General features: G+C 49.8%; 1 protein-coding gene across 10 annotated transcripts in view; it reads left to right on the top strand.

Annotated features, from left to right (window-relative positions):
- Ctif (cap binding complex dependent translation initiation factor) overlaps window positions 1-24,793 on the top strand; it is a 312,214-nt gene that overhangs the window by 107,462 nt on the left and 179,959 nt on the right. For all 10 annotated transcript variants that reach the window (XM_045142912.1, XM_045142910.1, XM_045142904.1 and 7 more), the window contains one exon: window positions 3,832-3,907. In XM_045142912.1, coding sequence (XP_044998847.1) covers window positions 3,832-3,907 — 76 coding nt within the window. The remainder of the gene's footprint in view (window positions 1-3,831; window positions 3,908-24,793) is intronic.

Here is a 24,793-nt window from a genome sequence, read left to right as displayed (position 1 = left end):
TATAAAAGGGTTCTGCTCTTTCTGCATCCTCATCTTCTCTGTGTTTCCACTTCAGGAGGCCTGTTTACCATTACTATGTGACTTATTTCTAGTTGGCTTGATTCCACCCCCTCCCCAGGCCTCCCCTGCCCACTCTTGTCTCCCCGTCACCCGAGCCCTAAACATACCAGACATTATCTGCCACCTTCCTGCTTGTCACATGTCTTCTTGAAGCCAGTGTGCCTCTCCCGTCCCCGCAGGCCACGCCCCTCCTCAGCATCCTTGGGAAGCCACAGGCCCATCCCAGTTTTAGAGACAAGACAAATGATGCTGTGAACAGCTGAAGTAACTGTGAAAGGAGTTGAAAGGGGGAACACTTTGGGAGAACATGCCCCTAGAAGTGCTTTGGGGGTATTCCTTGTGTCCTCTGAGAGCACATAGCTGGTGACACCAGTTTGGAAACTGAGGCCCAGTGGATCCCGTGTTGGTGCTCCCTCACTTCAGGTTCCTGCTGGAGAATGTGTTTGGTGTCTAGATTCCCTAGGATTTTGGCCCAGCTCACCAAGATGAGCCGACCGAACCACAAGCAGACCATTTGGCAGCTGTGATAAATAGCTGTGCAAAGGGCGATTCCCCTGTGCCTCCTGTGGGCACTGTCCCTTCTCAATCCAAAGGACTGGGCCACCCCTGCTCAGAAACTGGGGACCTGACCTCCTTGGCCAGGCCCACCCACCCAGCAGGAACTTGCCAGACCAGCTTGTAGTGAACCCTGACCCTAAACAAATCTTGTTGACTCCTGTGTTCACACCTGCCTGTACTAGGGATGCTCTGTGACGAGGCCAGAAATTCTGTCCCTCTTGAGTCTCACCATGTGGAGGATGGACTCCGTGCGTCCTCTCCTGCAGTCTCCCCCAGAAGCAAGGTACCTCTCTGTTGCCAAGGCTTCCCACAGCCCATGTCTCCACAGAGGGACAGAACTGGAGCAGACTGTTGCCTTGGAAACCCCACTGACAGCAGTGACTCAGCCCGTTTCCAGCCACCTTTTGCCCATCACAGCTGCTGGTCTGCAGGGAATTCTGGCCTGCCCTGGGGGACGAGGGGTTAGCAGCTGGCCCTTGCGCAGGACCCACGCCGGAGCCCGTGCTGATGAGCTGACAGAGCAAGTGCACGCTGCAGAATGGCTACGGACTCAGAGCCCAGTACACACTGGAGAGTCCCCAGGCCTGTTTTACCCCCATGGAACCTTGGGGTGAATGGGGTGTCAGCCATTCCAGTGGGTCCAAGTCCACAAGGCTCTCTTCCCAACATCTATGCACCAGGGCACAACATATGGCTACAGACATATGGTGCTTCTATGACACCTTGTAGCTCTCCCAGGCAACTTCATTCGTTCAAAGATGGCTGGATAGTCTTGGTCTTTTCCCACCTCCTCATCTGTGGCCCAGTACTTGATGGTGTGGGAGAGACAGTGACCTCTCCTCTTTTCCCAGCTTATACTCTCCTCACATTCCTGCCTAGCCTCACCTGCCCAAGCCTGGGCTGGATCCAGGTAGCCTGCCTGCTTCCTCATGCCTTTGACCTTACCTTGCTCTGCAGCCAGGTGGAGCCAGCAGCCCTGGGCTCTGAGCTCTTGGTTTACCAGTGCTGCCCACTGTTCTAGAACATTCTTCCATATTCCCCCTGCCCAAGTCATCTTGACAGAGATCCCTTCTGTCCTTGGTGGAACACTGCTCATGACACTGTGCCCCCACCCCAGTGCCCACCTTACCTGCTGAACCCAAGTCCCATCCCCTAACCTTGAGCCAGTCACAGATGCAGCTGATGAAGAAATGCAGGATGTAACGGGGGCCGCGCTCATGTCCCCATTCCCTTCCACCCAAGCCTTTGTTCATCTGAGCTGCCAGATTTCTTTCCTCTGGGTTCTGGGCCCCTGTCTGTAGGACTTTCGAGACAGTTGTCGCCTGCTGCCCCCTAGTGGTGCCAAGGCTCAGTGGCCTGATAGGTGAGACAGCAACTTGCTCAACCCAGAACTCTGAGCTTCTGGTTTATTCTTGTTAACAGGCCCAAACCAGAAACGATGCTTGCTTTAGTCAAATGAGCCAATTGCTCTGGAACTTAAGAGCTGTATTAACTCTGCCCAGCTCACTGGGCAGCTCTCGCCATGCTTCAATCAATACCAATGGAAGAGCAGCTGGGTCCAGGCCCTACACACACACACACACACACACACACACTCGTTGCACGTGCTGGCCTTATAAAAGTGAAAGCTCACTATAGTGTAGAGGCGGGAGCTGTGCGTTTCGTTACTTTGGCAGGTGAGGAGACTGGGAAAGCAGGGAATGGAGAAGCTTGCCTGAGGCTGGATGAGCCTCCGGTGTGCACACCGTGACTGGGCCTTCTCACTGCTCCTCTGCCCCAGAACACTGGCAGCCTGCGGAGGAGTGGCCATAGCAGTAGTGACACGCTTACCTTGTCACCGATGTGGTTATTTCAATCACACCATGATAGTAGGTGCTGTTTCTGCTCCCATTTTACAGATGAGGAAAATGAAGTACAAGAAAGTTAGGTGACTTACTCGCCCAGGGTCACCCAGTTAGTGAGGGGTTCAGCCTCTTGCAGTGTGGTGCCGGGAGCTGCACCTTGCAAATACAAAATAGGGGGTAAGAAGAAAGCTCAGTCATTAAAGCGCTTATACCATAAGCATAAGGTCATGTTCCCATCCTAAGTACCCATATAAATGCTAGGAGTGGTGGTGCAGGCCTATCAGCTCTGGGGAGGGAGAGACAGGAGGATTCCTGGGGCTTATGGCCACCCAGTGAACCCCAGACCAATGAGAGACGCTGCGTCACAAAAAGGTAAATGATGCACCTAGGGATGACACCTGAGGTTGTCCTCTGGGCTGGACATTCACCCACACACTCACGACCCACACACATACAAAACACGCATATATATCCCCCCACACACACTCAAAATACATGCAAAAGCAAGGGTGAAGGAGACAGACACTGAGGACACTCAACATCTACCAAAGCAGAGATCCACATGCTCCTAAGTGCCCGTCATTGAAGTAGACTTCAAATGCTCCCAGCGTGGCTCAGAGAACTTTGCAGAAGAGGGGGCTGGAAAGTTTGTTAAAGCCACAAGTTGGGCTATTTTGCACAGAGACATTACCTCTCCCCCATAATTCATGACTCACAATTGCATTGGGATTGACCTGTATCCCCAATGAGGAAGGCCTCTTCAGAAAAGGGGCAGGGAGGAGGGAACGGATGATACCAACATGTGTTGTTTACATACTAAATATGTCCATGGCTAATAAAAATTTAAAACTGAAAAGAATAACATACAAAGTAAATAAATGTGCAAATGAGCTCGACTTTGGGTCAGTGAATTAGGGCCTGGGCCTCACCCATCCACAGAGAACGTGAAGACAAAATGCATAGTATCTGAACGTCTTGCCTGACCGGCCTGAAGTCAAGCCAGGTGGGGTGGACAGTGGCGAGGAGCTACACAGCCCTGCCTCCCCAACCTCCCTGAGAAGGTCACTTGGTCTCTCTGTCCACGGGTTTCTCTTTTGGTATGATGGAGAAAGATGGACGGGGCTTCTGTGGGGGCTGTGACAGACTCTGGGGTACTCTCTAGCCAGGAGCTTATTGGCACCTTTGCCTGGAAGGGTTGAGGATACCCTGACTCGTCTCTCACTTCCTCACACGCTGCATGTTCCATTAGGGGAGGAGTGCCCCACCTCCAGGGCCTTTACCTTAAGGGTCCCACCCTCCCCTAAAGCCAGGTTGGGGCAGGCACCTAGGTGAGCCATCCTTCCAATGCTCTCTGTCTTTTCTGCTCCAGGTGTGGAAAGGGGAAGCTGGAAGATGGAGAAGGCATCAACCTGAACGATATTGAGAAAGTCCTTCCAGTCTGGCAGGTAGGCGCAGCGGTGGGTTGTCTTAACAGCCTTGCCCTCAGTCCCAGTCCTCAGCCTGAGCAGGGCCTGGCCACCCTCACTGGCCCCTTGCTGTAGCCAGCAGCGTACCATCTGAACAGTGGGCAAGTGGGTGCCCATGACAGCCCAGCAGTCCATGGGTACTCATATCAGGCCTGATGCCCCCTAGATGACATGGGCATATGGTGACAATTCCAACTTGAATGTTTGCTCCTTGACCTGACATTCCACGGAGAGTGTTCTGTGGTAGTCTCGGGTGGACCGGCAGAGCTGTGAGGCTTAATGTGGCTCTTGAGAAGTGGAGTTATCCTGCCAGCCTCCAGATGCCCAATTGCTTGCTGGCTGCTGATTTTGCCATGGACTAGGGTCGTTTCCCAGAATGGGACCAGGCCCTGAGTAAAAGAGGGACTCGCTCAGCAGAGCTGAGTGGAGCCATGTCTGGAGACACTGCTGATGTGTGACTCCAGGGGGAAACAGCAGGGACCTGGATGCTCCAGGCATGGGTGGGCTTGCTGTGGGCAGTTCAAACAGTGGACCCTTGGGAGGGACTGAACCCACCACTGTTGCTGACCAGACACTGTTTCTATCTTATTGCATGACCACCTCTGACCTGAATCTCTTACACTGTTTTACCTGCACCTGTTACTGCTTCCTGGACTCATTTCTTGTCCTCTCTGCTGCTGTCCCTGGCCCATCACTGAGAGACTTAGTAGAGTCTTTAAAAAAAAATACATATATATATGTATTTATTTGCAAGCAGAGAGATGAGAGAGAAAGAGAAAATGGGGCACGCCAGGGCCTCCAGCCGCTGCAAATGAACTTCAGACACACGCGCCACCTTGTGCATCTGGCTTTACGTGGGTCCTGGGGAATTGGGCCTGGGTCCTTCGGCTTTGCCAACAAGTGCCTTAACTGCTGGGCCATCTCTCCAGTCCCCTCAGTAGAGTCTTATGTACAGCCCCAGCCGTTCCGTCAGGATGGTTCATTGCGTGGAAACTCCTTTTTCTCGCTCTTGGGACGTATTGAGTTTCTTATATCTGGAGGCTTATAGTCTTGTCAGCTTGGGAATCTTTTTAGCTCTTCCTCCCTCTCCTCTTCCTCCCTCCCCCTTGCTCCTGCTTCTACTCCAGTTGTCTGTGTGGGCTGCTCCTTCCCGTGTCCATGGCTCACCAAAGCTCTGTTCACCTCTCAGGGTCTTTTCTCCCTTGTTTTCACTGAGGATCGCTTCCATGGGTGTGTCTTCAGGGTGCACTCATTTTTTCTTGCAACATCTGAGCTCCCGTCAACCCCACCCGATGTAGTGTTCATTTCAGATTGTGGTTTCAAATCTCCAGAAGTTCACCAGGGACCTTTTTCTGGTATCTTCCATTTCTCATGCTTTCTCTTATCTTCCTGAGTACATGAGCTCCATTTCTCATAGATATTTATTTTGTCTACTCATTCTATAGCTGGTGACATTCCCGTCTGTTTCTCTTGATTCTTTTTAGACAATCTGGTGCTTCCTTAGCCTCCTCAGTGCTGAGATTACAATTGTGTGTTCGGTTTTAAGGAGGAACACGGTTCAAACAAAACACAAAAATCAGATCAACCCTTAGGCAAATTTATTTATTTTATTTTGTTTTACTTATTTATGAGAGAGAGAGAGAGAAATGGAGAGAGATTGGGCCTACCAGGGTCTCTATCCACAGAAAATGAACTCCAAATGTATGCACCACCATGTGCATCTGGCTTACATGGGTTCTAGGGAATAGAATCTGGGTCCTTAGGCTTTGCAGGCAAGCACCTTAACTGCTAAAGCCATCCTTCTAGCCTGGCAAAAGTTTTTTCTAAGCGTATACATGTGTGTGTGCGCAAAGGTCAGAGGACAAGCTCAAGGTACTTATCCCTCCTTCCACTTTTGCTTGAGACAGGGTCTCCCTTTTTTTTTTGTTGTGTTTATTTTTTTTCACTATGTTGTCTCAGGCTGGCCTTGAACTCACAGCAATCCTCCTACCTCTGCCTTCTGAGTGCTGGGATTAAAGTGTGTGCCACCACGGCCAGGTGATTCCCTTGGTTTTGTTTTGGCCTCTTCATGCACCGGTCTAGCTGCACCTCAAGCTTTCGGATTCTCCTGGCTGTAGCCGTGTTGGGATTACAGCTGTGTGCACCGCTTTGTGTTAGGCTTTAATCAGTGCTGGTAGGCTTACAGCAGGCACCTTTAACCACAGAGCCATCTCTCTAGCCCCAGGAAAAGGGGCTTTTAGAGAGCTGACAAAGCTTCGGGTCTGAAGGAAAGCTACAGCTCCTCCCCCGGGACCCTGTGAAAGAAGTAGGGGGAGGAAGAGTGTTGTGTCATGAGGAAATGGGTCATTGGTGTTCACTGTGGAGGAATTAGAGCCTCTGTCAGTCTCTGAAGGTGGAGTGGGGGCTATGACTCAGGATCTCTCTATCCACCCTGTGGCTCCTAAGAATCTTCCCACCCACTCTTCGACAGCAATCCCTGAGCCTTGGTTAGCTGCTTGTTTTGGTGTTGAGTTCTCTGCAGCCTCTGTATTTCTATTACAATGTGTTTTGGTTCACCACAGTGTTTGTTGCTATTTCCCTGGAGGTGGTTGTCAGGTTAGCGTTGGGAGCCAGGCTTGTGTCCTTGCTTCCTCTGCAGTTTCTTCTGGACCCTGGTGAATGTGGTAGAGGTGAGACACCTTGTGGTGAGCATTTGGCTGTCTTTTCTTATCATATTGATGGCTCTTGGATTGTCCCAGTACGGATTCTCCAAGCAAGGGTGAGAGCAGCTTTGGTTAAGGGGGATATGCATAGAAATTTGAGAGACATTTTGATGAGGACACCCACTCCTACTTGTCCAGAGAGCAATAGGGGCTTCTCTCTGAAAGTTGTGAGTTTCCTGACCCTGGGGTGCTGACTTAGTCCACAGTACCAGTTATGAGTTCTGCCCCACTGAGTGGGCCTCGTGTCTATAAGACCTGTATTTTTTAAAACATTCCCAGGAACCTCAGGTTCCAGCTGATCCCACTTATGGCTTGGCCACTCCTTGAGGCATGTGAATTCCATGTGGGTTTTCCTGGGACTAGGCTGATCCCCAAACACAGCTCTTGGGCATAAGAATTCCAGGTACCAGAGAAGCATGACTATTCTCTCTTTTTCTGTATCACACCAAGCCCTCGCCCCACAGCAAAGGCTGCCTGTACCAGTTGTCTGCAGGGCTCCTGAGGGTCAGCTACCCTAGCCATGGGCATTGGCAATGGGGCAGCTCTTCATTGTAGGGGACTGTTCGATATCTGGATTCTGGGGGTCTGGCTATGGCTACCTGGGATATGCTGGCTAGGTGGAATTATTTTTACTATCTTTTGTTATTTTCATTTATTTAGAGCGAGAAAGAGGCAGGTAGATACATATACATACATACATATACATACACATATACATGTATGATATGTATCATACATACATATACATACACATATACATATACATATGTATATGTGTATGTATATGTATGTATGTATGTATGTAGAGAGAGAGAGAGAGAGAGAGGGAATGGGTGCACCAGGGTCTCCAGCCACTACAAATGAACTCCAGAAGCATGTGCCACCTTATGCATCTGGCTTACGTGGGTCCTAGGGAATCAAACTGAGGTCCTTTGGCTTTGCAGGTGAGCGCCTTAACCACTAAGCCATCTCTGCAGCCCCTGACTGTCTTGATGTTTAGCCCTTCATCCCTGCTGTGGGCTTTCCTTCAACTTTCCAGAAGAACTGTTCTTTGGGGGTGATTTCTGGGACATGGCTTCAAGATCTTTCCATCATCTCCCCCGTCAGGGTTCTATAGGCCAATAGGAAACAAACCCCAAGTCTCTGTGGCTTTTCACAGAGAGCTTCCTAAAATCCTACTGAGAGTCCAGATGTCCTCCAGGTTCCTCTTTGGAAACTCAAAAGCCCAGCTGAATTCCGTAGGTGGCGCTGCTGCCCTATGGCATCCAGGACACTTGGCAGGGATGGAGAGTGTCCTAGAGGGCCATGCCCTGGATTTCTTTAAATTAATAATTATGAACATTTATTTGAGCAGCGAAAGGATACTGTAATGGTTACTAAATAAAAAGCCTAATTATTGATGCAATTCCCCACCATTTAGCTTACAATCTAAAATACAATACAAGAATGCTATCAGCCTACTTCAGAATTTTCTTAACTTAAAAATGGCTATTTTGGCAAATGGATGAGGCAAAATGACCTATAGGTATAATGTTAAGGCTCTGAACATGATTCAAAGAATATTGTACTTGAATCCATTTTCCCCACTTACATTAGGCTAGTTAAGAAAAACAGAGAGTTGGGCGTGGTGGCGCATGCTTTTAATCCCAGCATTTGGGAGGCAGAGGTAGGAGGATCGCCATGAGTTTGAGGCCACCCTGAGACTACATGGTGAATTCCAGGTCAGCCTGAGCTAGAGTGAGAGCCAACCTCAACAAAAAAAAAAAAAAAGAAAGAAAAAAAAGAAAGGAAGGAAGGAAAGAAGAGTACTTGGAAATTTACTCTCACTGGACTTACAGTGAGGCTTAGTGGTGTGTATTTATTTCTCAGTAGCCAGGGAAGTCTCGTAAAAAATATGTTCTACTCCAGGTTTGTCCTCTATTCACTTAAACCCTTCCAACTTCCTCTCTCACTCAAAGGTGCGCCAGGATGCTCCCATCAAGGAATAAAGTAGTGAATGCAGATCAGTGACCCTGCCATATCAGAAGCCTGCGAGTAAAACTAGGAAATATTATCTCATTCTGAGAGGAGCTGGCTGCAGGAGACACCTGGCTGTCTAAGGCATGCAAGCAAAAGCAGTTGAGCTCAGTCCCTGCACGAATATATGCAAGCGGTTTCTGTTCTGCTCCGTATTTCCAGAGTGGGGATATATATGAATATAGCTCTAGGCCTTATACTACAAATTCTACTTTGTCTGTATGCATAGTGAATGATTTAATAAATATTTTCAAGGCATTTATTACTGGTCATTACTACATGACAAAGGCACGTGAAGGAGATTTTTTGATTCTTATTGTCAAATGCAAAGAGCTTTAACCTACTGAGCAAGTATGACCTAAATTGTGAGTTATCATTAGTTTTGGGTTTATGTGAGGCACGGTCTCATCCTAGCCCAGGCTGACCCGGAGCTCACTCTGCACCCTTATTTATGCTCTTGCCCTGGATTGTGAATGCCTTGCGTACAACTATCACTTCCACTCACATCCCACTGGACTGAGTTAGTCACACGACTGTACCCAACCGCAGAAAGGTGACAGAGTGAGGGTCACTTGGCTGCTCGGTGGGCAGCAAATGTCTCGAGTCTTCCTCTTTCCTTCACTCACTCACTTAACTAATCTTCTCATGCAAGAGTTTTGCTCAGGCCTTTTAGAGAGAAAATTGCATATGTTCCCCAGGAAGGGTATAGTCAAGTTGAGGAAATGATTCAGGTACCAGACTATAGTGCTGAGCTGGTAAAGCTGTAAATGTCTAAGCAGACGCTGGCGCCTCGCCCAGGTCAGAATCCCTTAGGATAAAGCCTCCCTCTGCTCCCTGTGGACCTCACCTTCCTGCCTGTGCTGCTGCATTTGTTGAACCCTGGGGCTCCGGCATGGAGCAGAAGGGCCTCAGCAGGCCCGGAGTCGAGCTCCTGGAAACACTAGTTTCTCTCGCAATTGGAGTGCTACATAGGGCAGCTCACTGAGACTGCGTTACAGTGTCCATCTTGTTACTGGAATGAAACACTCAACCAGAGGCAACTGGGAAGAAAGGATTTATGTGGGCTTACAGGATTTTTTTTTAAATATATTTGTTTATTTTTATTTATTTATTTGAGAGCGACAGAGAGAGAAAGAGGCAGAGAGAGAAAAAGAGCAAGACAAACGGAGAGAGAATGGTCGCACCAGGGCCTGCAGCCACTGCAAATGAACTCCAGACGCGTGTGCCCCCTTGTGCATCTGGCCAACGTGGGTCCTGGGGAATCGAGCCTCGAACCGGGGTCCTTAGGCTTCATAGGCAAGCGCTTAACTGCTAAGCCATCTCTCCAGCCCTGGCTTACAGTTTTGAGGAGAAGTTTCATCATGCTGGGGAAAGGGTGGCCTGAACAGGAAGCCTTAGTACTGGTCCTGGATCTGGGATAATAAACCTCATGGCTCACCCCCAGTGACATACTTCCTCCAGCAAGGCTCCACCTCCCGAATTTGTCACCAGCTGGGGATTGAACATGAAGCTTAATCAGAAATACTTGAGGCTGTGGGGGAAATTTACATTCAAACTACCATGGGAGGAGTGAGGGTCTCAGGAGGTCACTTTCTCGCTGGGACAAAGCACCTGGCCAAAGGCAGCTGCTGGGAGAAAGATTTACTGTGGCTTACAGTCTCCCGGGGAGACTTCATGACAGCCTGGCAGGAGCAGAGGCTGAGCACCCCTTCTGCCTCAGCAGGTGGAAAACAGCAGCAGGGGAGTGAGCTCAACTCTACCAAGGGGGAACTGGCTATTACCCCCCTAAGCCTAGCCCCAGAAATACATCTCCTCCAGAAAGCCTCCACCAAATTCTTATCAGCAGAGGACCAAGCATTCAGAACACATGCACATCCAATTCCAACCACCTCATTCCACTTCTGGCCCCCAAACTGATGACTGCCGTGATGTAAAATGCAGTGCATTTAGTCCAACTTTAAAAGTCCCCATAGTTTTTATCAATCCCAACAACGTTCAAATATCCTCATAGTCCAAGGTCTATTAACCATGAGCATGTAAAACCAAAAACACATAATGGCGCAAAGTAAACATTCACACTGCAAAAAAGATGACATTGGGCATAGCAAGAAAAGATTGAACCAGTGCAAGGTCAAAAGCAAAACAGGACACACATCAAATCCTGTAGTCCCATGTCCATCTGAGACCCACAGTGAAGTCCCCTGGTTCCCATGTCTGCCCCCCCCCCCAGTTGGGTTGTGCATAGCCTGGGGTATAATCCATCCCGAGCCAGCAGCACTCCTTGGCAGCCATCCCACAGTCCTGGCATCTCAATATTCCTGGGGTCTCCACTGCAGCCCACAGTTAATCCTCATCACTCCACCAGGCCTCCCCTCAAGGACCCTCAACCATACTGCTTCCTATCACCCAGTGGCCGTCTCCAAAAGTACCATGTTGCAAACCTACTGACCCTTTCTTTTCTGCATTTGATATGCTCCTATAGTACTAGATCAGCTACCAAATTTGTTAATCCAGGCACGGGGGTGGGGGGGGAGGGTAGCCTCAAAGCAACAAAACTCCTTCAGCATTCTGGCCTCCTACTTTCAAAAGATTCAGCATTCTTCCTGCTGTCCTAATGCCAAACAGCTGGCCCAATGTCAATGGAGGTGATCTCTGAAACAATTGCAGCTGAAGTGGGCTCATGTCTCCTGTGCCATATCCATCCGATCACACCAGTCCATTTCTTCCAAATTCATTCCTGTTCAAGTTCTTCGCACATGGAAAGAGCACAGCTAGCCTCTCACACAAACTGCCTTGAGCCCAGTCTGGACAAAGTGTTTTCTTCTCATAAACCAAGCCTCCTGGTCCAGAGTTCCTTCCGTACTTAGTCTTTCAAACACTAGAATGGTCCGTCACACTCTGCTTACAACACTGTAAGGCATCTCTTTAGCCCAAGGTTTCAAGTCCTTCTGCATTTCTCCCTCAAATCAGTTCCAAAAGACCCAAATCCACACAGTCAAGTGTATAGCCTCAACAACCCTTCTCAGTGCCAATTTTCTGTTGTAGCTAACTTCATGTTGCTGGAACAAAGCATTTGACCAAAGGCAGCTGATGGGAGGAAAGGTTTTCTTTTGGCTTATAATCTGGAGGGGAAGCTTCATGAAGGCATGGCATGAGCAGAGGCTAACCATCATTTGTGCTACATCAGGTGGAGGACAGCAGCAAGAGAGTGAGCTGAACTCTGGCAAAGGAAAACTGGCTCTAATACCCAATGCCCACCGCCCCCCCCCCCCAGAAACACATCTCATCTCACAAGACTTCACCTCCCAAATTGCTGCCCCCTGGAGACCAAGCCTTCAGAACACATGAGTTTATGGGGGATATCTGACTCAAACCACCACAGAAGTGGTGCCTCAGTTGAGGGTCAAACGATGATGCCAGCAGCAGGCCCAAACCCCTGTAGCCAAAGCCCAGGACTTTGTCCTTTATGATCCAACTCTGAGGTATTTTCAGCTAGCAGTGAATTCAAAGGGCCGGTCACCTACAGTGATAACCTCAGGGACCCCTGTTGTTGGGACTTCTCAGTCTATGGGATCTAAGCCCTTGGAGCAGCTCGTGGCTTGGGTCATCAGGGAAAGCGGGTGCCCAGGGATTATACCTGTATCTCTGGGAACCCCATCTTGCAGGAATGGCTCCCACCCACAAAAGTATCTAGTTAAGGACCATGTGAGTGATGTAACATTTGCCAACGTCCTTCTCGCTGTGGAACCTAAGCTGGGCTAGGTAAAGGCCAGCAGTAGGCTTTAGACATTCACCAGCACTCGTCACTATAGGGAAGTGGATTCTGGCCTCATTTCCCAGGAGCTCTGATAAGCGGAGGGCATCAGGGGCCTTGGAGTTGGGTCTAGGTGATAAAGCCATGGCACATGGCTGAGGCTGGCACCCATATAGTTGGACATAGGCTGGGGTGCTGGGTGATTGTCATGTGCCCTTATGACGCCAAAATCCCGCCTGCATTTTTGGCATGAATGGTGAATTACATGGGAGAGAAGAGGAAGGACAGCCTTGTATATTGTCGGTGCTGTGGACGTTGCAGCCCTATCATTTCTGATCCTGCTCTCAAGGTGGCGCTGTTGTCCTAGCAGCAGAGAGGGCTGCATAGAGGCCAGCTGCCACTAGAGGGCACCAACGTGCTGCTCTGCGTTCTTGTCTGGCATTTGCCACGAGAAATTCCCTCCTCCTTTTTAGCGAAAGGTGTCCCCAAAATGGCCCCCTCAGAGTTCAAGGGAGAGGGTAAGGAGGTGAAGGCTGTACCACTGAGAATCAAAACCTCCTCTGCTATGTAAAAGCCTGACGTTCCTCCGTGAGCCCTTTCTCTGAGGTCCCTAGAAGCAATGGGCCATCCCAGGAGGGCAGGTGCTCAGACAAAAGGAGTGCATGTCATATTCCGCATGCCACCTGGCCCTACATAGGTTGATGTGGGATTGGGGTGTTAGAGAGTGGCTGTGTGAGGGGGAAGAAGACGTTCTTGGGAATCCGTCCAAATCGCCTAGCCTGACTGAGTTCAAAGCACACAACAGAGTGTTTGCACATCCTTGCTGTCATTTCTGATAACATCGTCCCCAAGGAGATCCTCAGCCTGGGCTCCTTCGCACTCAGGTTTCCGCTGGGCTTTTGTGTCCTTTCAAAACCCTAGTTGAAAGGCATTGCTACTTGAAGTATCTGTTGTCTTGCCCAGGTTTTTACAATGAGGGTATTTGTTTCATTTTGAGGTTTTTTTTTTTAATTTTATTTATTTATTGTAATCTCCATACACAAATTCCTAGATTCTCCTTTTCATGTGTTTGTATCTTGTAATACTTCTTTTTTGTTGTTGTTCATTATTTATTTATTTATTTGAGAGCGACAGACATAGGGAGAAAGACAGATAGAGGGAGAGAGAGAGAATGGGCGCGCCAGGGCTTCCAGCCTCTGCAAACGAACTCCAGACGCGTGCGCCCCCTTGTGCATCTGGCTAACGTGGGACCTGGGGAACCGAGCCTCGAACCGGGGTCCATAGGCTTCACAGGCAAGCGCTTAACCGCTAAGCCATCTCTCCAGCCCTTGTTTTGTTTTTTGAAACAAGGTCTCATTATGTTAACCAGGCTGGCCTCGAACTTGCATCAGCCCTCCTGTCTCTGCCTCCCAAGGACTGGATTGCAGGCGTGTGCCACCATGCTCAGCTAAGGACATGTTTTGAATGTTTCCCTGGCAGTCTCCACCAGGCAAATGATATGCTCTGTGTAGAAAGTACCTAGCCTACCTTATTGTGCCTTCCTGTCAGGAAATTTGGCAACTAAATTCTGTGTCTGTCAGCAGTTATTAGTTCCCTGTGACTTGGTAAGGCCCGTTGCTCTGGCCTCGAGCTAGTGAGCTTATTAGAACAGCATCCGGTTTGTGACTCGAGCCCAGCAGGCGCTAAACAATGTGCATCATGAAGTCAGGCGGAATTTCTGGCCTCATGGATGTGCCTAAGACGCTCCGTACAAACAAGGGAGTACAGAGGTCCAGGGACATTAAAAGTAGCCTTTTGAGTTCAGGAGAGTGTGTCCAGGATCTAGAGGAAGAACCCAAAAAAGAGGGAATACTCAGAATTGGAGTTAAACACTAGCTACCCTGAAGACCTCAAATAAAGACAAGAGGAGACACCCTCCCCACCTCCCAAGAGCCTGAGGGACAAAGGATCTTCAAAAATGAAAATCAGCCCCCACCCCCCATGATAACCATGAGCTTGGAGGAGAAAAAAATGGTGGCAAAGGCAGGAGCTGCCTTCTCTTTCCAGCAGGTGGCGCTGTTGCCCTTAGAAACAATGGTGGGGCCCTTGCTCCACATTGGAATGGCCTTGTAACTGGAGTGGTTGCAACCTAGTCCTCAGCCTCCAGATGGGAAGGAGTGACTTTATGATTCCCTAGGGCTATGTGGTCTCTCTTGCCAAGTCTTCTGGAAACTTCCAGGGTATGCTAACTCACAAGCACCAGGATTAGTAAAATACCCCAAGGTGCCCAGGCACAATAGTCATAGGAATACAGGGCCCCACTTCCACCCCAGATCCTGCCCCCACCCTGGCGAAGCACTGCTTCCAGCCATCTCGTGGTCCCATGGGAGGGGTGGTCTGATTTCTTTCAGTTAGCCCACGGGTACTGATGAGGTGCCATGCCCGGACTGTGCACCATTCCTGAGGACCGACTCGGGCACTCTCCTTCCCTCCCTTCAATGAGACTTGAACAATGAGTGAAATACACTGACACTAACACTTGCCAATAGGCACCAAGAGCTGCTGCTTGCTTGCTTGCTTGCTTGCTTGCTTGCTTGCTTGCTTGCTTGCTTTCTTTCTTTCTTGTTCTGGGAACTGTGAAGACACTTGCTTCTTACTGGCTTCATTTCACACATGTCACCTTCTCAGGAAAGCTCTTGAACACTCTCCAGATCCTGCTCTTCCCAGCCCCTCCTCACTTTGTTCTTCCCCTTGCTGCACATCTACGCCTTTTTTTTTTTCCTTGTATCTCGGCTCATGAAGCATTGGTGGGCTGAATTAATGAGCCCTATCTCGCTAGGGTCCCTTCACCTTAATCCAGAACATTCGCCTCTGTTCTGGAGGCTGGCATGAATGAAGCCATGTGTGAGCCACATGCCTGCATGTTCTGTCCCTGGATTCTTCATGACTGCCTGGTGACATATTCATTCTGTTATCACCTTATGGTTTGGAGAATTGGACTACTAACCATGACCCAAACACACAGCTTGCAAAGGAGAAGGCTGAATTAGAACTTGGCCAGCCTGATCTCTCTGTGAGTAATGAAGATGAGGAAGACGTCCTGAAAAGTTTTTTTTTTTGTTTGTTTGTTTGCTTGTTTTTTAATTTTTTGTTCATTTTTTATTCATTTATTTGAGAGTGACAGACACAGAGATAAAGGCAGATAGAGAGAGTGAGAGAGAATGGGTGCACCAGGGCCTCCAGCCAGTGCAAATGAACTCCAAATGCATGCGCCCCCTTATGCATCTGGCTAACATGGGTCCTGGGGAATCGAGGCATGAACCAGGGTCCTTAGACTTCACAGGCAAGCACTTAACCGCTAAGCCACCTCTCCAGCCCTGAAAGGTTTTTTTGATTCTAAGCCACAGTAGGCATGCACAGCAAGTCAGGGTGAATACCATTTCTTTAATAAGCACAATCAAGTGAATGCCATCTTTTCTTTCTACTTCTGAAGAGAATAAATGTGGAAAGAGAAAAAAAAATAGGATAAAAACCCCTACTGACAGTTTGAAAGGAGGAGGAAATAGTATTGTTACTTTTTAAATATTTTATTTTTATTTATTTGAGAGAAAGAAAGAATGGGTACACCAAAGTCTCCAGCCGTGCAAATGAACTCCAGATGCATGCACCACTTTGTGCATCTGGCTTTACGTGGGTACTGGGGAATCGAACTCCGGTCCTTCAACTTTGCAGACAAGTGCCTTAGCTGCAGAGCTATTGTTCTAGCCCTGTTGTTACTTTTTTAAATTATACTGGTTTCCATTGCCCTGCTCCATGCAGACCAAAGAGAGGCACATACCTGGAAAGTCCCCCACCTTCAGCCAGCCCTCCCCCAAGAGCTTCCTCCCTCAGGACAAAAATAGGCAGCCGTACAATACAGGCGACCAGAAGCTCTTCAGCCCGTGTCTTCCTGTCTGAGGCCCCAGGTAGCAGGGCCCATTGGGAACCAGGGCAACGTGCTCTCTGCTCCGTGAGACGAGCCTATTGTTATTTCGTTTGCTTGAGTCTTTTTTATAGAAGTGATTATCTGTGGGTTGAAGACTGTTGTTGGTGACAACCAGGAAGGGCCCTCGGGAACAGGCAACTGGTGGAGTCTGGACAGGTTCCCACACAAGTCTTCTTCCCTTCTCACCTCCGTAAAGGACAGAATTCAGGAAGCTGGGCTGTGAGATTGCAGCTGCTTTTTGGACTGGTTAGTGCTGTGACCAAGAGACCCAGAAAAGCCTATCCTTCTTATATGATAACCTCAGTGACCCAGAACATGGCTGGGGTCTGGCAAACTATGATCCAGGGGATGGAAAGATGGCTTAGTGGTTAAGGCACATGCCTGTGAAGCCTAAGGACCCGGGTTCAGTTCCCAAGGACCCACATAAGGCAGATGCACAAGGTGGCACATGTGTCTGGAGTTTAATTGCAATGGCTAGAGGGCCTGGCACTCCCATTCTCTCTCCCTCCCTCTCATAAATAAATAATGAGATTTTAAAAAACTATGGGCTGGATAGATGGCTTATCAGTTAAGCGCTTGCCTATGAAGCCTAAGGATCCCGGTTCGAGGCTTGATTCCCCAGGACCCACATTAGCCAGATGCACAAGGGGGTGCATGCATCTGGAGTTCGTTTGCAGTGGCTGGAGGCCCTGGCGCGCCCATTCTCTCGCTGCCTCTTTCTCTCTCTGCCACTCTCAAATAAATAAGTAAAATAAACAACAAATATTTAAATTAAAAAAAAAAAACTATGACCCACAAGCCAAGTCCATCCCTCCAGCTTGTTTTTACAAATAAAGTTTTATTGGCATATAGCCACACTCCTTCATTTGTTCATTGGCTGTGGCAACACTTATGCTCAATAGCCAAGTAGCTTCACCACAGACCCCGTCACCTGCAGAGCCTACAATATTTACTGTTCAGCTCTTTACAGAAAAAGATTGCCAAATACTGATCTGGAATACAAACAGAGTGAAAACAGGTAGCAAAAATCTTCAAGTTCATTCCCAATAGTCATCCGAGAGTCCTTCAGTCCTCCTCCCCCAAAGAACATCATGTAGTTCATCCACAATAGGTCCGTCTGGGCTTTCATTCTTCAGTTGTAAAGTGGGGATCATATTCCTGTTTGACTTAGGCTGTGAAGCTCTGCTGAGCATGATGCTATGTAAGCCAGAGCAGAGGTGGACGATCGTTTGTAGGTTGTGTAACATCGCCGGTGCAGAGTGGCTTCATTGAGATGCAGCTACAGCAGGAAACAAGCACACGATGGCAGCATTGACATCCTTGGATGTTTTGCATGTGCTGGGGGAAAAGTTCCTTCGGGTCCTCAGAGTGTCCTCTGAGATGGACAGCTACAAGAATGACAGCTGCTTGTCATCGACTTGTGAGAGAGAAGTCACATGTGGGTGCTTCTTCCATTCCTCTTTCCTGGTGTGTCCCTCTCTCCCTCTTCCCAAAATTCCTTTCTTCTGTGAAATTGTCCCAGAGACATCCACTCACACCAGCCGTCAAAGGTTCCTTGGGTCTTCAGGGGCCTTGACTCTAGACCAGTTTTGAGGTGATGCAGTGTTTCATGGCCCCCTGTGTGTGTGTGTGTTTCCTTGAGGAGGGAGACGAGGAACTAGGCCTTGGATGAGGATGAGGATGAGGATGAAGATAAGGAAACCAGACGAACACAGCTTCAAGCGGAAGTGAGTGAGTGATGGCGCAGAAGGAAACGAGGCTACTGGGGATAGAGTCCAGGAGCGCCCCAGGGGCAGTGGTTTCCATAAGCATTAAGACCAGTTGGCAGAGGCCAAAAAAGGAACTCAACTAGGGGTTCTTGAGTGAGCCAGTGTGTGATGGAAGAGAGATTTGGAGAGCCACAAGCTGATCAGCCTTCCTCCTGACACCACCAGGGATCCCCGCAATTGTACACATCTCCTAGTAAGAGCCAGGGGAGAAATTCAATTTCATTGCTAGGACCAGACTCGGGTCTGTTCGCAATGGAAGCAGTGGAAAGGTCACCTGTTCCCGTGCTCTGAGCTAGACCACACCCTCTGCTGAGTTCCAGGTGGCTCTGTCAGCCATGGAGGGATGGCCTTGCATACGGCCTAGGAAGCATCTGAGGCCTTCAAAGATCCAAGGGAGGCCAGACTGAGTACTGTGTTCTTCAAGGCAAGGATAGGACAGAAATACCCTGCCCTGCCCACCTAGGGGATAAGCCAGACTCGGAGAGGTAGCTGGCAGAAATGCCAGGTGCCCCATGCTGTGAGTCAGCTGCAAGATGGCCCACCAGGCCCTATCTATAGGTGCTCAGAGGCAGTCTCTCCTTTACATTGGTTGTGCACCTGTCCCTGTCAAAATAGGCGGGTCACCCCCTCCCCCACAGCGTGCCCTCACTGCCCCTATCTTGCAGCAGTTTGCAAGCACTGGGGACCCCCCCCCCACACACACACACACTTTGGAGATGCAGCCGGCAACTTGGGCTAGCCTTGGCAAGCAGGATTGCATGCAGCCTGAGCACCTGCCCTCCTCTGCTCTCTGAAAGCGGAAGAAGCCATGAGGCTGGGGAAAGGGAAGGTGTCGCCTGGGGTGTGAAGCATCCATTATTTCTTTATGAGCCCGGGCGCTTCTCGTTGAGTTCTTCCTGGCAGCGGTGAGTTTGGGGGCGGAGAAGCCCAGTTATTTTCGTTTACCTCGGCTTCTGTCACCAGGAGTGGCGGTGGGGGCGGACAGGGCTACGTGCTCTCCAGCAGGCATTTGTGAATGGGCCCTAGCTCCCAGGCTGCCCCGGGGGGGGGGGGGGGGGAGGGCTAGGACACACAGACTCTCACTGGTTCCCTGTCGCTTTTTTCTAGCATTGCAGCGACTGGGTGGGAGGAAGCTTTCTTCTGGCCCAAGAACAATACCAGGGTCAGCCCAGGGACCTCCCTCCTACACCCTCTTCCTTCCATTGTGAGCCACTACACAATCCCAGCCCTGCACAGCCAGTGGGGGCTGGGGCGTCAGACGCAGGAGAGATTAGCAGTGTATGTGATACCCGCACCAGTCACCTGCCTCTGCTTCCCAATCCGTGCTTAGGATCTGGGGGCAGCACATGGCCAAGCCGAGCCTGTGTCCCTGTGCTTTGCCAGGGGCTGCCAGCAGGGTGAAGGAGCCTGCCCTTAGGCTGCCATCCTCTCCTCACTGACCCCGTGAGTCAGAGCACACCCTTGCTGGAAAAAGCCTGGCGCTTCTGCCCACCGCCCCACTGTACAGAGAAACAGATCCAGAAAGGTAAAGGAATAACGAAACGCCCCGCTTTGCCATTCTTCACTGATCCCCAGTGCTGCCCACTGGCCAATAGGCCTCACTCCTGCAAATATCCCGTCTTTCTGTGGTCTAGCCTTGGTAACTGATTAGCAGGCCCTTGGTCCAGCAGCCTGGTCTCCTGCCTGAATGCCCTTCCTACTTTACCCGCCTGACTGCCACACACCTATTTTTCAAAGACTGCTGGGAGGTCACCTCCTCTGTGGAGCCCTCCCTGATAGCATGCTTCCCCTTGCCCTAGGGTTTATTGACTTGTGGGGGACTCTACCAACGCGTCATATATACTTAGATTAGGACTGCCCCTCGATGTCACTGGTGTGCACACTTCTCTCCATTGCACATATGCGTCCCACTGACTTGGACACCAGCCAGCAACTAGGAGCTGAACACCCCTTCTTTACGACAGGTTCTCCAAGTGGGGTCCCAGGCCAGCAGCATCGGAAAACGAAAACCCCTGGTCTCTCTTCACCCCACTAAACCGGAAGCTGCAGTTGGGTCCCATGGTCTTCCTGGGAGAGTCTCATAGAGGCTCCTCGTAGGCTGTTTTGGTTTGTAGAGCTGGCTTTAGAACCCAGAGCCGCTTGCTCCCTAGGCAAGTTACTCTGCCACCGAGCCACCTCCCAGTTCCCATGCTGCAGCTTCAGTACTGACATTTGTAGGCAAATGGTTTTGTCAGTTTGGTTTTTTGAGACAGGGTTTTGGTAGGTAGCCCAAGCTAACCTAAAGTCTCTCCCTCCCATCTTCTTGGGGCTGTAGACATATACCACACCATATCTTACACCAATGGCTTTTAGTGATCATTTGGTGAGTCATTTTTATTTATTTATTTGAGAGAGGGAAAGAGAGAGAGAGAGAATGGGTGCGCCAGGGCTTCCAGCCACTGCAAACAATTTCCAATTGCATGCGCCACCTTGTGCATCTGGCTTACGTGGTCCCTGGTGAATCAAACCGAGGTCCTTTGCCTTGAGGTCTGGATTCTCCTTGCACACCTTCTTTGAGACAGGTTTCTTGCTGCTACAAACAAACACTGACGACCTGGTCTATGAGCTTCCCCTGGTTCTCCTGGTTCCGCCTCCCATTGTGGTTGGGATCACAGACACACTAGCATCTCTGTGTCCAGCTTTCCAAGGGTTTTGGAGAGGATCAAACTCATGTTGGTAGATTGTTTAAAAAATATATTTTATTTATTTATTTGAGAGAGAGAGAATGGGTACACCAGGGCCTTCAGTCACTGCAAACAAACTCCAGTTGCATGTGCCACCTTGTGCGTCTGGCTTTACATGGGGACTGGGGAATCGAACCTAGGTCCTTAGGCTTCGCAGGCAAGTGCATTAACCACTAAGCCATTTCTCCAGCCCATGTTGGTAGATTTTGCAAGCAAGGACTTTAGCTGCTTAGTGAGCCATTGGCATTACCTTACCCAACCCTACCTACTTCTAAATCTGTTTTTGTTTGTTTGTTTGTTTGTTTGTTTGTTTGTTTGTTTGTTTGTTTGAAGTAGGGTGTCGATCTAGCCCAGGCAGACTGAAATTCACTATGTAGTGGCCTCGAACTCGCCGTGATCCTCCTACCTCTGCCTTCCAAGTGTTGGGATTAAAAGTGTACACCACCATGCCTGGCTTTCCCTACCCATTTCTGTCACTGGCATTACCTTACCTGACCACTTCTGTCAGTGACTGAGCTTTTTGGCTGTTTTTTACTATTACTTTTTAAAAACATATTTTATTTATTTATTTGAGAGAGAGAAAAAGAGGGAGGGAGGGAGAGAGAGAGACAGAGAAAGAGAGAGATAATGGGCATGGCGGGGCCTCTAGCCACTGAACTCCAGATGCATGTGCTACCTTATGCATCTCACTTACGTGGATACTGGGTATGGTGGTTTGATTCAGGTGTCCCCCATAAATTTAGGTGTTCTGGATTTTAGCTTCCCAGCTCATGGAAATTTGGGAATTAATGCCTCCTGGAGGCAGTGTATTGTTGGGGACGGGCTTATGGGTGTTGTAGACAATTTCCCCATGCCAGTGTTTGGTACACTGTCCTGTTGCTATTGTCCACCTTATGTTGGCCAAGAGGTGATGTCCACCCTCTGCTCATGCCATCATTTTCCCTGCCATCGTGGAGCTTCTGCTCAAGTCTGTAAGCCAAAACAAACTTTTTTTCCCCACAAGCTGCTCTTGGTTGGGTGATTTCTACCAGCAATGTGAACCTGAATGCAACACTGGGAACCTGGCTCCTTAGGCTTCTCAGGCAAGTGCCTTAACTGCTAAGCCATCTCTCCAGCCATGTGTCTCCAGGCGCTCAGAGCAGCAGCCGGGTGGAGAGGTGAGGACCACCTTGCAGGAAAGCCCCATGGCCAACCCCGCTGCATCCTCCTCCGCTCCTGCAGTGGGCGCTGGCTGTGCGTGTGCGCAGGGGCCTGTGCTGGGTGGGCGGCGGTTGGGGATGGAGGGGACTTGGTCCCAAACTCACAGGCTGTCAGTAGGAGCCAGTGACACTGATGCACTCTTGATGGCAAATACAAGCTGATATTTTAAAGTGTGTGTGTGCATTAGAGCATGCACGCGAGTGTGGGCACACCACAGTGCTCACATGGAGGTCAGAGGACAATCTCGGGCGTCGGTCCTTGCCTTCCATCTTCTTTTTTTGGTGTGTATATATACATGTTCATATGTGTGAGTGCAGGGATATGTGTGCCCAGCATGCATGCGATGGCCAGAGGATAACTCTGGGTGTCAATCCTCACCTTCCACCTTATTTGAGGCAAGCTCTCTTGTTTTTATGATTCACCACACCAGCTGGCCCATGAGCTTCTGGAAACTTCTACGTCTGCCTCCCTTTGCACCATAGGTACAACTGGGATTAATGACGCCTGTCAGGGCATCCACTTTTTACCTGGGTTCTGGGGATCCAAACCCAGGTCCTCATGCTTGTGTGACCAGGCCTTTGCCCACAGAGCCACCTCCCTGTCCCCACCATGTTTGAGGTAGGGTCTCTCGTCCACTGCTGCATGTGCCAGGTGAGCTGACCCCAGGGCTTCTGGAATTCTCCTGCCTTCGCCTCGGGGCTGCTGGGGTTCTAGACACTTACTACTGCATTCAGCGGCGTGTGTGTTCTGAAGATTGTGACTCACGTCCACCTTGCCGGCCGCGGCTGACATAATTCTCACCTTTCCTCTGAGGCGCAGCGGTGGCTCCTGGTGAGCAGCGGACCCACGACAGGCCTCCCTTTCCTGGCCTTGCGCCTTCTCCCTGTGAGGAGCCTAGGCTGTGTGTGCCCACTTCTTGGTCTGATTTGGCACACTCCTGCCCAGCCCTCGGCCGCTCTTAGGGTACTTGTGGGGGAAGGACTCCTTCTCCGCGATGAAAGCAAGATATGTCGTCCTGTGCTCTTCAAAGAGGCTGGTTTTTCCAACCTGATGGGCTGGGAAGAAAGTTCTGCCCTGAGTGAGGCGCCCACTCAGGGACCTGGAGATGTGTTTTCATCACTGGTGGGCGATCGGATGCAGCGTGTCACAGCTGCCTTCCCGAGTGGGTCTTCTGTGGTCCCCAGACATCTGTCTGCCTGCCCAGCAGTGTCCAGGGCGAGGACAACGGCAGCCTTCTTATCCACTGGGAGGAGAGTGCGCCATGGCAGATGGCCTGCCCTGAGGGCCCCAGGCCGGCTGCTCGGGAGGGCAAGGCACTGTTGCCACAAAGTCCATGCTGAGTGGCCAATGGGGCCCAGCCCTGGTTTCTACCATCACTCAGTGCTCAGTCCGTCAGGTGGGCCGGGACAGCCCACAGTGTCCTCATAACTGAAGGAAGCGTGTCCTCAGCGGCCACTTCTGCTCCACACAGTACGCTCCGAGTCAGCACAGTGGGCACCCTGGGTTCGGCTGAGATTCAGAAGAAGAAAGGACTTATTATCTGCAGACATTTCCTGCCTCTGTGGGGAGATGAACCCAAAGAGTGACGTCCGCCTACTCATGCTTTTCAATGCAGCGCAAACTTGTAGTTTATAAAAATTAAACAATTTGGGCAGGAAAGATGGCTTGGTGATTAAGGTGCTTGCCTACAAAGCCCAAGGACCCAGGTTCGACTCCCCAGAACCCATGTAAGCCAGATGCACAAGGAGACGCAGGCACACGGGCGGCACCCACGTCTGGAGTTTGTTTGCAGTGGCGAAGGCCCTGACGTCTTAATTCTCTCTCTCTCTTTCTCCTTCTCTGTCTCATTAAAAAGATTAAATCAAGCCGGGCGTGGTGGTGCACGCCTTAGTCCCAGCACTTGGGAGGCAGAGGTAGGGGGATCACCAAGAGCTTGAGGCCACCCTGAGACTACATAGTAAATTCCAGGTCAGTCTGGGCTAGAGGGAGACCCTACCTTGAAAAACCAAAAAAAAGAAAGAAAGAAAGAAATTCTGCAAGGCCTTGTATTAGCTTCCCGTCACTATGACAAAATGTCTGAGGAAATGAACTTATCCTAAGTGAACGTTACAGTCTGTTGTAGGCCTGTGATGAGGTGAGCTGTCATGGTGAGGGGATGGGGTAGAGTGGCTCATTTCATGGTAGACAAGGAGAGGGAGGGAGAGAGACCTCACCAGTCTTCTGGAGATATGAAGCTATGATATCCACTGATAAAGATAGAACCCTCAAGATCCAGTCCCTTCTCCTCAAGCCCGTTAGCTGGCAACCAAGTCTTTAGCACATAGACTTAGTGGACATTTTAGATCCAAACCATAACAATCTATAGTGGGGGAAAAAAAATGGAAGCTTTCTGCTCCATTCTTCCTCAGTCTACCAGTTTCATTCCTTTAAACAACTGCTTCTGACTTTTATAGGAGTTTTCTTGAGATACTAACATGTTTCTAAAATCTAGCATGTTATTTTACTGCTCTTTTTAAATGTATTGATTTTCAGTATTATCTGATGATTGCTTATTATGGTAGACAAGGTCACTGGCCTCTTACAACCCTGTCGTTGAAATACAGTTAGTCAGGTGTCACTTAATGATGGCACATGGCCTGAGAAATTTGTCCCTGGGTTACTTCACTGTTATCCGAACATCACAGTCCACTTACACACTTAGACAGTGTAACCTCCTGCACGCTGAAGCTGCATAGAA

This window comes from Jaculus jaculus, chromosome 2 (assembly GCF_020740685.1).
Source record: "Jaculus jaculus isolate mJacJac1 chromosome 2, mJacJac1.mat.Y.cur, whole genome shotgun sequence".
NCBI lineage: Eukaryota > Metazoa > Chordata > Mammalia > Rodentia > Dipodidae > Jaculus > Jaculus jaculus.
This window is presented reverse-complemented; position numbering and strand designations above follow the sequence as displayed.